Source organism: Thunnus albacares, chromosome 19 (genome assembly GCF_914725855.1).
Source record: "Thunnus albacares chromosome 19, fThuAlb1.1, whole genome shotgun sequence".
NCBI lineage: Eukaryota > Metazoa > Chordata > Actinopteri > Scombriformes > Scombridae > Thunnus > Thunnus albacares.
The window spans coordinates 12,486,463-12,499,538 of NC_058124.1; the positions used below are offsets into that span (position 1 = coordinate 12,486,463).

At 41.0% G+C, this 13,076-nt stretch overlaps 1 protein-coding gene across 2 annotated transcripts in view; it reads right to left on the bottom strand.

Annotated features, from left to right (window-relative positions):
- The window catches only part of ctnnal1 (catenin (cadherin-associated protein), alpha-like 1), a 58,409-nt gene extending 51,417 nt beyond the window's left edge, over nucleotides 1-6,992 (bottom strand). The window contains exons 1-2 of one of the 2 annotated variants that reach the window (XM_044336244.1): nucleotides 6,615-6,701; nucleotides 5,449-5,559 (exon numbers count right to left, since the gene is read on the bottom strand). Coding sequence is in view for 1 of the 2 variants with exons in the window: in XM_044336243.1 (XP_044192178.1) it covers nucleotides 6,615-6,710 (96 nt within the window). In the remaining variant the exon portion in view is untranslated. Of the gene's footprint in view, nucleotides 1-5,448; nucleotides 5,560-6,614 lie in introns of both variants that reach the window. The other variant, XM_044336243.1, reaches the window with a different exon arrangement.
- Nucleotides 6,993-13,076: the final 6,084 nt, after the last annotated feature.

A 13,076-nucleotide genomic window follows, 5' to 3' on the forward strand; every position in this document is an offset into this window, starting at 1 on the left:
ACTCTGTTATCTCAAAAGGCACACACTTTATCATAAAGCTACTGTATGATGGCTCTGGCATGGAAATTGTGCTGTTTCCCAGTTTGCAGATGGCCTCTGTGTGACTACAGAGTAATTTATGTCAATAAGTATGTCCTTGTCTGTGCTTCTGGGTGGGGGTTTATGCATCTGTTTCAATCTGCTGGTTGCTTCCAGTGAGGGTGGACAACACAAAACACCACGCTACATAAGGCTCCGCATCCATGCTGATAGAGATCTTTTCCTGTGCGCCGACACTTATGAGATGTCTCATCACTATCTTGTCATCGCAAACTAAGAACATACTGTAAATAAAGGCTGGTAATGGGCCAACCAGCCACTTGATACGAAACAAGAATGCTACACCATTTATAGCCTGCGCAGGCCTCAGAAGACCCTTCATACAGAACACACAGGAGGTGAACATATAGGAGAACCGTTTAAACAGGGAGCTGCATTAAAGCCTGGTATCCCCAAAGGATAGAGTAAGGCCTACATGCAAAGATTATTTGTGTGCTTCTGTACAAGACTGATCACGATTTTAAAACATTTTGTCACTTACATCTTATAGTATTTATCCACGCAGACAGTTTTTATTTCCTTTTTTGTTATTGATTTGAATGATATTGAGTTTGCTGTGCGAAGATTTCGGTAGCAACACCTTTTTTTTTCTCTGTTTTCGGTGAACAGGAACCTGAAATTGCTTTCCATTTTCAGCTGACAGAACGGAAGACTTTGAGCAATGTGAGCGCAGGTAATGCCACTTTGAAGCTCACTGATAATGGGATGGATGTTTAATCAATACTTTATCAAGCTCCAAGCTACTGCAATACGTCTTGGTCGGAGGCAGAAGCCTTCCTTGAGACAATTAAAAGCGGTTATCGCTATTAGCTACAGCCTTCAGATAACTTAAATGGCAGAGGGTGAGATAGCTTTTTTCACCATTAAGTTAACTCTGCTGTTCTCTCTAGGTGACTGATTCCTTTGGGCTGGGTTATTCGGACGTTCAGGAACACATGTGTATTAACTGTCTCTCTCACACATACACACACAGTTACACACCTTTCACATCTGGAAGTATATTAGCCAGGGAGAGGTCAATGGATCGACATTTGAGACAGACCCTTTTATCGGCACTTAAAGAGAACAGTGATCTATAATGACTCCCTTGATAGCAATAGTGAGAAGTGCACAAGAGGGAGGACAAGGGGGGGGGGAGCACTGGTCAAGCAAGCCTTGCACATGTGTGTTTATCTGTATGTGTGTGTGTGTCAGAGACATGCAGAAAATGGAATATGAGAGAGAGTGATAGTGGGAGGTTTAGGGTGCTGAGTGTAATCATCAAAAAAGAGAATGTGAATTAACAAAGTTTGCTGACTAATTCAACCACTTCACTGGAAAACAGAAGGAGTTGAGTGGAATTACATCTCATTTCAATTTGATGATACAGGGCTGTTGACTGCCTGTGTATTTACTACCCAACACTGAGCAAGAATCTGCCTCAGATCCTCATTTACTCAATAATGTGAGTCAGGCTCACTGTGATTCACATATTGAATGTTTGAACTAGGAGGATATCTGCTGAAACAAAGTGCTAAATTACACACTCTGCCAGTCTCAAACTTTGGAACAAGAAAGATAAATATTGTACAGGCAAATTAATGTATTAAAGAGTGTGAGTGTTGGTGTACACACTGGCCATTCTTCAAAATCTTCTACTGATGATGGCATAACAGGAAAAATGGTGCCGGTCTGACCTGCACTGAAAACATGTTATCAGACACATCGTCGTGCTGGTCGAGGCCTCAAAGGGTTGAAAGCTGATTAGGTGTCAAGTCATGGTTGCAACACACAACACACATAATGCAGGCGACCACAAACCTCCAATACTAGCTCCACAGATTCATTTAGTTTCTTTTGTTCATGAGCAAACAGTCAAAAGTATGCACATACAAAAACACACAAACCGCACTGGAATCCCCCACCCTTCTCCCACACACACACACACACACACACACAGATACATAGAATAAAGGCTTATTTTGTCCCACTCCCAGGAGGTTAGTGTATGTTAGTCCATGGGTGTGTATGCACACACATGCATGCTTGTGGTGTAGCGTAATCCTCATGTGGTTTCACCTTCATGCCAGGAACCCATTTGTCTTCATTATCATCATACGGCTGGAGGAAGCAGATCTGTTAGGGCTCTTGGCAACGGTAATGCCTCTCTGTCTGAGTATAAAAAACAACTTCACTACCTGGACGTTTGTCATGTCACAGCGCCACAGCACCAGCAACATTAAGAGGGAAATAGTGCCTCGTACCTCAATAAAACTCCATTTCCAATATTTCCAGAAAGAAGGATGAAATTTTGACTGATGGCTGTGCTTACAAAGCTGTTAAGTGAGGAGTATGTTTATTGGGCGCTTTTTTTTGTCAGCATTTTATTTAATGTAGAATTTATGTGACAAAACGCTAAACGCTCTGAGTAAATCACATCCTCAAACCTACCGCTGAGCTTTTGTTTGTGTGTTAAATATGCCATTTCAATTCAGTTTGGGAGCAAAATGAACACAGAAAAAAAGCTTTTTTTTATCCACAGTTCTTTTTAGCACATCAGAAGGCAAAACTGCAAGCAAGACAGAACCCCTGCAAGCATGAAAAACCCGACGCTAACAAACTTGGACAGAGAACGGATTTTCCAGGCCCAATTATAGCAGAAAATCTTTTAAGAAACTCCTGGCTTAGCCCTGCAGGAAAATGATGGAGCCGGCATAATCACAAGGCCAGTGTGTCACAAGTGTTTAAATGTTCACCGATCTGATCAAAGTCTCAGATATTAGTTCCTACCCCGTGTTCATTCCCACACATCTTTACCTCAAAACAACACCCTAACACCTCATCAGCCCGAGGACCACCATGTCCGCACCCACACAAGGCTGGTGTGTTTTTACTAGTAACATACCTCAATTATAAAAAAAAACCCAGGAACAGGAATGTTATTTCAATAATCACCACTTCAAAACAGGAATCAGATTTAAAAAAAAAAAAAAAAAAAAAAAAAAGCATCTAGATTATCACTAATTGCCTTCCAGCTGGCCACAGACCACATCACAGGTAGGACACATGTTCGCTTAGTTTCCCCTCTCTGTGTGATGCCCATTACATTTTTGACCACCACCAGAGCAATTCATTACCCTCATCATGCCCCTCACAGTGCAAGTGCATTGGTATGGAGATGGCTGTGGTACAAAAAGGTGAAATAAAGCACATTAGTGAATTCCTAGCCGAAGGGAGTGCTTCCGCAAAATTAAGAAAGGACCCCCTCTGTTTTGAAAAGTGTGAAATGAACGGTCGAAATGATGGAGGATGCAGCTAGAAATCATCCAGGTGGGAACATTAGGAAAAACAGAACTCAAACATCATTTTAATTGCAAAAACTCAAGAGTAGCAGTAACGTCAGGAATATAGAGCAAGTTGATATTCAGACTCACTGTCAAAAAGGTAAAGAAAGAAGAACAATAAGAATCAATAAGACAGGTGAACATACAAGCATGAAAAGAGAAGAGGAGGTGGGTAGGACAGTGTTTATGTGTCCATCTAGTTTGTGTGTACGTGCGTGTGTGTGTGTGTATGTAGTGCAAGGCCGGGAGTCTCCCAGGCCTATTATTACACCATGGTGGGAGTGAAGCTGATAACAGAGGCCTGAAGATATCAACGTCATAGCAAGACGAGAAAGGAGAGGAGGAGAGAGGGAGAGAAAATGAGAGGGGAGGGGAGAGGCGAGGTGAGGAGAGGAGAGGAGAGGAGAGGAGAGGAGAGGAGAGGAGAGTACATAATAAAAGAAGGGGGGATAGTGCACAACATGATACCTTATCAAACACCAGCTTTTCTCACTGACACTGCTTTTTCATTTCCTCCTTGATAGTTATCCAATGACCCCTGCAATACATGAGCAGGCATACACACACACACACATACATATAAAAAAGCTCCTTAAGAAGAAAATCACAGCACAGCACACAGCCCACACGTTTACACTAACTCTAATAATTCAATTATAACCCATGTAAGGCAATACGGTTTCTCGGAACTGTCACATAAATACCTTAATTGAGTTATCTTCCTCACATTAAGGTGGCAATGGGAGTACCACTGCTGGGTTAAACATTAGTCTTTCAAATTACTCTTAGCTTATACAATATAAACACCAGACTGGTTTCTTTTGGTGTTTTGATTCTGAGCATGTCACAAACCTTAATATAAGTGGTCGATGAACTGATTAGTCAATCAACAGAAAAATAAGCTGCAACAGCTTTAATAATCAATTCATTGGTTGAGTGATTTTTTTTTAAGGAAAAATGTCAAAAATTCACTGGTTCCAATATCTCAAATGTGAATATTTTTATAGTTTTCTTAGTCTTCTATTAAAGTAAACTGAACATCATTGGGTTTTGGACTATTGGTTGAACAAATTGTGATGAACTTGTTTCATATTCGGTAGAATAATAGATAATTAAGATAATTGTTAGTTGCGGCCCTAAGTCTGCACACATGCCAGATGCAGCCTAAAATATCTAATATAACAATGAATAACAGCAAAGACCAAAGCAAACTATCATCATTCTTACCAATCATGTACGTTATCATGTAAAACCCAAGTAACCTACTGAGGGAACAAAGCAAGCCTAGTATTAGACATGTTTTGTGCATAGTTGCAGTAAGTGAATTACCTGCGTGATCATGTGACCAAATGGACCCAATAAATACTGAATGAAAAGCACTCACAGCGGGCGAAACTAATGTACCTGTCAGCATTGACTGAGTGACCTTCCCCCTGATGACATCACAGCAACAACAACAAAAACATTACGTATGGTGTTAACAGCAGAAATGTTGTTTCTTTCAGCATTGCAGAGCTCTGTTGCCATGGGGACACGCCTCACACTGTGAAAAAGGAAAGTTGGGAAAAACTGTCCTTGAGGCCCAGTGTTCAACAGTGGACAGTATACACCACATTCTTCTATGTTATAAACTGGAGCACTGCCAGTCTTGCTCAGCGGGCAGGAGTGCACCATAAATTTGCTGCAACGTAAATATTATTAAGATAACGCAGAGTGCAGCAGATTTAGTGTATGCCATTGCAAAGTATAGCAGCAGTGCTTACTATAAATCTTACAATAATAACTGTTTGCATTAGTAGTTTGACTAAGTTCCTAGACTTTCTTTTTGGTGTACTTATGAGTGCTTGAAATTGAAAAATTGACAGCCTACAAAGAAAGCACATCCCCAGACAGATGTCCCTTTCTGATAACTAAACCATATCCATTCAGGACAGGATGACCTTTTATCTTTTAAAGGAGCCAGTGCAATGAGAGGGAGGAAGCAGGCTTTCAGTGTTCACAGGGGGAAGGACAGTGTTAGGAGAACCTTTCATTGCAGCTTTGTCCAGACTCCGTTAACCCACCAGTGAGGTGCCTCTCTCTCCCACTGCCTCTCAGTGGAAACGAGACCATTTACAGGTCTCTGCCCCTCAGCCTCCTGCACAACAAAGGGATATTAGCATTTACAAGACTGGCGGTCATTCCCCTATTCAAGAGATGCAACCCACCTCCAATCCCATGTGTCATGCTGGAAATAAAGCAAAAAAACAAACCTGCTAATATTATAATCAGAGGCTTTGTAAAAATTAATGCTATTGTTCCTAAAATTGATATTTAGCAGCCTCTTATGACACAATAGATAAAGGATTTGAAGTTTGTACTCTAGTTTGTTGTACCACAACAATAAAAATGATTAATTAACTAATTGACCTAATGCTTTTAAAGCTGGGACGACTGATTCAAGTGTGCAAGTGAAGAGTTGTTGAAAGAGTGCAGTGGCCTTAAGTGGGTCCTTCATCTTCTTCTGTTTATTGAAAAACAAAACACGTGCCTCAGAGTGGCCCAATTAGAGAAGTGGGGGTCACAGTGCTGTTCAGGACTGGCCAAGGGGAACACACTAAACTTTTGGGAAACTTAAGAAAACAACCTCAAAGTGGAGTCAGAGGACTTCCAGGGGAGTTTCTGGTAATTTCTGGCAAAATAAGAATTTACTATCATAATTATTTCCTAAGTTTTCAGATGGCTGAATCATTGGTTTAATAAATCCCCATCTAGTACAGTGTAGCCTATTATGTAATCCTGTAGTCTACCAAATCCTGCCCAACAGCAGCCAAAATCTAATGAAAGTGTGTCTGTGGTCTAATGTTGCTCTGTTTGGATGTCTTTAATGTTGACAGTTTTGATAACCCTCTGCGCAATTGCACTTTGCTGTGTGCAACTTGTAGCCTAACAAGTCCACTTTGTTGTACTATTATTAGTGCGACAATGATAATAGTAACAATGTAACAACTCGCAGGAAAGTATTCAAAACGCGTGACGGGCTTTAAATGCAGCGCGAGAAAGAAAACATGCAAACATGTAAACACGAGAATCAAAGTTAGCCTCGTGTGTGCGGACACAACTGTTGTTGTGGAGCCAGAAAGTATGTTTTAAAGTACAATAGGTAAAGAGAGGACAACGTAACTCTATCTGTTATGTTTATGGAGTACTCACCTGCGATACTAGTGGAATAAGAGTCTGCTCCACCGAGCGAGTTTTGATTTCCAGACCGGAATCAAAGTTACTGTTGCCGCACGGAGATGAAGCCATTCCCGCCGAGCAGCCCCTGCCTGACACAATGCACGGCACTAGTGAGTTCACCCAAGAGCCCCTGTTTGGCTGTTTCGCAGATGTAAACTGGTGTAACGGACTTCCTATTACACACCAGGGTTTCTCACTTGTATACGCAGTCGTTTTGTCGAGTGTCTCTCTACACACGCACGCTGTTTTAATCCACTCTGGCTCGGTGGTTGGTGCCGCTGCGCCCGCTAATGTCCATGTAGTTTACTCAGCAACGGCAGGGAGCGGACTGCAGCACACCACTATGGGCAACCACACACACACACACACACACACACACACACACACACGCACGCACCTCAGCACGCACACACACTTTCAGGTTTTCACTGCTGGCCGCTTATGTGCAGCACAGGGCTTTTGCAAAGTGCAGCTCATCATTTTTGCACAGTGACAAGCAGGATGATTAGTTCGATTTTAATCTGCCTTGTTCACTCAGCTACACGAGTTATGTAATTCCAGTCAAAACAGTGTCTGTCAAATCAAACAAGTGCGGATAAAGGTATCTGGATTATAACATAAGTGCTCTACAGTGCGTCTATTTGTTGGACTACAGAGTGCCAAAGGAATATTTTGTGTCAGACTATATAGGCGTTTTAGATTTAAAAAATTCAACACCCAGTCATGCAAAATTCAATGGATTTTATATAGAAGTTTTAGATTTAAAAATTCATAATCCATCCATCATACAGATTTCAGAGACTTTGCATTCAGAGTGATGTTTTCCTCGTAGCACAGCTCTGATTTGATCCTTGAGACAAACAATCCCACATTATCCCCTGGAGTCTGAGAATCCCTTATCATCCTCCCCAAATACACACCAAATATGTCAATCAAACCTGGCTGCACTGAGCCACATGGGACAGCCACACTGACTGGAATACACTGCCTAAAAAAGTTGCCAACTTTGTCTCATCTGGAAAAAGTATTTATTGTCATGATCCTACCATCTGAGGCACTTGAGGTTTCTCAGCGTCCAAAATTAAAGAAAAGATCACCGAAATATCTGGATTGGTCACTTTGTGCTGCTCAGGTTTTGGTTGAAATCACTAAAATTGCATATAAACTTTCTTTAAATAAAACAATGGCACAGCTGTTATTTAAAACACACTGGAACACACAGATCTGGAAAATCATCCTGACAGACAGATTTTGAACAAGTGCTGAACAAAAGCTTAGCGTGAGCCAATCAATAAAACTAATCATTTCAATTAAAGGTGTTTGTGTGTGTGCTTTTTTTGTTTTCACAACATTTGATCCATTTTTTTTCATATATACAGGTAGAAGAGTTTGATGCAGAAGGCACACAGGAGTATAAATCCCCCACTTCTCATTTATTCTCCAACACACCCCCACATCTCCCCAATACTGCTTACACTACACAGAATTCAAGATAAGAAAAAAAGTTAAAAAGAGACTCATAAATGCCAAAAGGGATACACCAAAACATCTGCAGTTTTCACAGTGGAGGCCCTAGTAAGATCTATCAGTCTACAGTATGTAGATCTGAGTCTTGTGGTAGGCTTACAGTAATAATTCCTTCTGATTTCTCAAGATTATACAATCCACAGAGAGATGGTGGGATGACACTTCACTTTAAAGAAAACTGACTGACATGGAGGCTTCAGATGACTCAAAGAGATGTTCTTTTCTAGACAGAATACATTTGGTGAGGGGATGACAAGATCTGACATTCCCTTCCCAGCATAGCTTCGACTTATAGGCCACACTAAAATACTGTTTAGTTGGTATGCATTAGAAGTTCTTGCTCCGAAATGAGGAACAAAAGCAGACATTGTTCCTCTTCTTATTTTGTGACCCAGTGACTTGTATCCATAGTAGGAATCAACAGACTTCATTGCCGTCTGGATCTGTGCCTGACTTAACCATTGCCAAATTCTCTGTATCCTCAAGTGGCTCCAGTAGCTGGTTCTAACTTTACAAGTGCAGCCACTGGATGACAAGTTGGTGCTGAGTAACACTTCATATTACAAACACACCAGATGGCTTAGAGCAGATATGGCTTATAAGCATTGTGGCACAGTTAGTGAGGTCTTTCGCCCGCCTGTTTTATCATCAACTATGGTGGATATAGCACTCTGTGTCAGCATTGGAGACAATGGCAGTGTGTGTGTGTGTGTGTGTGTGTTACTTAAAGCTCTGTGCCGCTCTCAGGCCCAGCCAGTATTTATTTAAAACCCCAGAGCTATGCTTTAGTTTAACCCTCCCTGTTTACATAGGTTTCACTCCACACATACACACACAGAAACACACACTGCATCATTATGAAGGCATGCAAGCAGTTTGGCTGCTATGGGCAGAAAGAGTTGCGTTCCACTTTGATGAATGGCTCTACTACTAACTAGATAATATCTGTATGTTTTTTTGTTAATCTGCTCTGAGGCTCTCTTCCAAGCATTAAGATGATAACAAGCTCCACTCAGGCTACTTGCAATGTACTGTGTCAACTTGTGTTGGCCGAAACAATTCTGTTCACAGTAGATAAGTTCAAGAGGCAGAATGAGATAAGAAATATGATACATCCTGTAAATGTTAGTGGAAATAGTTTAGTTATCATCTAGACAAATAGCTTCCAATCCGCACAAGCAGACACAACACACACCGTGCATATTCTCATTGAGTTTGCCAGTGCCATACTCCTTGCTGTGAAAAACAGACTTGTTTTTTCTAAACAGTATCTCATTTGTTCTGGAATATTCAATATTTGCTCCTGTGCCTCTAATCTCTTTTAGGCACATTGCATTTTGACAATTTGCCTGAAAACCCATACAAGCAGGAAGGCCCTTTTGTGTGTACTCATCTGCACAGTCCAAGGGTATTACTCATTAAATAAAAGATGCTTATATGGTATGATTGTGTTGCTAACATCTGCTACTGTCTCTCTCCGTGCTTTAGAAGTGCTGACTTTTCCTCCCTTCTCTGGATCATTCCTTCTGGCTGTGCAGTTCCTGGGACAGGAACTGCTGAGCCTAAAGAGGTAGTGATTTTGCACACTGAAAGATGTGAAATGAGCGCACTCAGTCATATTACCCTGTTGGATAAGTAGATTGAAATTTGGGATTCAGAGGAAGATTTGTGGTGGAGTGTTGAAAGAGTTTACTCCACATTCTGCCACAAGAAAACAATTCATGCCGATATGTAGACTTTGTATACGGATATACATTGTTCTGACATGATTATGGCCCTCCTTACAAATATTTCATACAAGCTTATATTTTGTATTTGGTAGTTTAGTTCCCCATGTTTTGTTTAATACATATTCACAATTCACACATTCACATATGCCTCCAGGGCAAGCATAGCCATGAGCGAGCCCGCTGGTTAACATAACCTTGTTCAAAAAAACCTATCACCCAGAATACTTCAGGCTAGCGAGGCCGTGACGGAGACCTGCAGCTGAACTCACCCTCTTAGCATGACACAGTGACTGGAGAGGCCTCTGCAAAGGAGAGGAGGTCAAACTGAGGCGAGGCGTCCTGGTTGGATGTTTAATTGGCTGTTTTTACTGGCTGACCCTGAATATCTTTACAGTTTAACTTCAGGAGTTGTTTATTATGTTAGATGAGTTAAATCCTGACTGGCTTCAAGGTGTTTGTGTTAATATGGACTCTGGTTAGAAAAAAAAAATCCCTCTGCTTCCAGTGCAAATAATACATACCACAGCAAAAGAAACTGGATAGATATCAGACATTTGAACATGCTCAAATAAACAAAAACCAAAGCAGCATTGCTAATAAGGAGCGGGTCATCTGTCTGTCATTTGCCTCTCTCCTCCTGCCAAGTAGGCACCCACAGGGACAAGGCTAATTTAATTGCATGTAAACAAAAACAGGCAGCAGCAAAGTGCCATGCAGACACCCAGCGCAATAATCGTGGCTTTTCCACGTCTCCGTTTCTGTTGTTACATAATCACGGACACCTTACACACACTCATTATCATTCTGTTTCCGTCCGGCACTTCTTTGTCTGAAGGCTGCCTCATTTGTCACAGATGCTCTTCTGCAGTTTGAAATAACAGCATACGCAAGAGATGGAACACTTAAATGGATATAGTATGCATGTGCTATATGTTTGCATGCAAATTGAATACACAGCCGCCCCCATACATGGAAATGTGTGCATGCACAGCAGAGAAATTTGATATATATAAATACACTGCTGCTGTATGCTAGACTGTGAATTGTTGCAAAATACTGTTGTTAGCTTAGATCCTAAAAGTGTAATGACATAATAACAGTCATTACATTCAAATGTTTTAGCCTGTCTCAACCACAGTGTTGAAATATGCTTAGTTGTAGATGGAAGCACAAGCGAAGAAATTACATTAAAAAAGACAATGTAAACTCCCAAAGAATACTTTAGAATCAGGAGAAAAACAGAAGGTCTCTCCATCATCCCTCAAATACTTAAGTATTTCCATAAGTATGAACTTCATTATAGTGATTTGTTGAATTACTCTCCCAAGAAGCCTTCAGAGCTCCTCAGGCGCACTGAGTTATTAAGTTCTTGGTGTCAACATATGGCAGAATGAAACAAATGAATAAAACATTTAAGCGCTTTATCTACACTGTAAAAACATTTAATTTTCTGCTTTCATAAATTTTTGATGAATATGGTTGTGAGATGAATTATCCTCTAGGCATTAAATACAATTTCTCATATAGAGGTAGAGTTGCAAGAGATTTCCGCGATATTGGATATATATTGAATTAAAAAAAACAATGGAAATTAATCTTAATTAGAGTGTACATTGTCAAGTTGAGTCTCCCTCAACTTCATCAGTTCATATACTGCTATCTCTCCACAGTGGGTATGTTAAGAATTTGACCTCCACGCGATATACTGATTAGCAGGAACCTGCTTTTCAATATGTCAAGCACAGCTATATCATGAGGGCATGATTTCTGATGCAGAGTGTGTCCATGGACTAAATCACAGTGCTTTCCCTGGATGACCCTATCATCACTGGCTATGGGAAGCAGTTTTACTTGGTGCTACTGAAGCATATGAATAGCAATGTCTTTTTTTTGGTGCAGAAGCATCTCCCACAAAGGTATACCTTATATATTTGTTGCCCAGGGATGGGGAAAATAGGACAAGATCTCTCCTAAATCAACCTCCTCTCTCCTGCAATGACCTATCACATTGAATCAAACTAATCCCATATTACGTAAGCAGGTAACAGAGATTTCACCACAAGAGGATGAGAAATGCATAGTCAAAGCAGTACACAGACAAAAGAGATGTTTTTCAGACGCAGCTGTTTGGCCGCATCCCAGCTATCGCCTAGCTGCCACTCCTGAGACGAGAGCCGTAGATGCATGGGTATCCTCCGCAGAGAGGTCGTCTCACCCTGCCAAGTCTGTCTAAATTCTGTCTCACTGAGACTGAGTGAGGAGGGACAACAATATAGCGAGACGAGCACAATCTATTTTCCACCCAAGTGTTGGTGACAGTGCGTCTGTTTTGTCTTTGTCACGCACACACACACACACCACAAGTCAGCACAGTCAGAGTCGAGCCAAAAAAAATACACCCAGCCATCCCTCCTTCCCCTCTCCATCCCTTCTCACTTCCTCATATTATTTGACTCTATCCCTGTTTGTCTTTGCTACATTGTCATTTATCATATCGTCTCAAGGGTTCACAGATGCCATCACATTTTTTCCCCTGATCATGTCAAGTGGGTGCCTGGAAACTCCTTGTGACAAAAGTGTCGCCTCAACCTTTGTAATGCAAAAGGCCCTGGGGCTTCTTTTTTTTTAACAAGCAAGGCTGCCTGGCTGGCAGCTAGCTCAGCTGTGGCCAGTCACCCTCAGTCAACACTAATAAGTAACAGTTATACAGTCCAACATGGCAGTGCGTGTGTACTGGGGCATCTTGATTGTTGATGGAGCAATTTCAAATGAATGTAAAATGTCGTTAGTCATTAGCTTTTAAATAACTGCTGTACATTTTAGCCAGATGTCTCTGCTTTGATCAGACAAAGGTAAAACAGGATAGCCTGTAAAAGCATACAATTTGAAATGTTTCACACTGCTAAAAGTACTTAAATTGTATTGCAAGACCATTCAAAAGCATATCCTGGTAGATACCCCAAGCACTCCTGCTATCATAGTTGTCAACAAGAGAACAATATTGTCATTTTCTAGTAGTATACTGTTCTAAATGCATTAACTGTCTTCAGTGCCATTTACTGACACTAGATGCAGCAGGGGAGCTTAATGAATGTAAGTAGGTATGTTTTTTTGAGTGTATAATTACCTAGTGTTTCAGAACACTTAATAAAAAAGAAAGAAGACAATCACAGAAAGA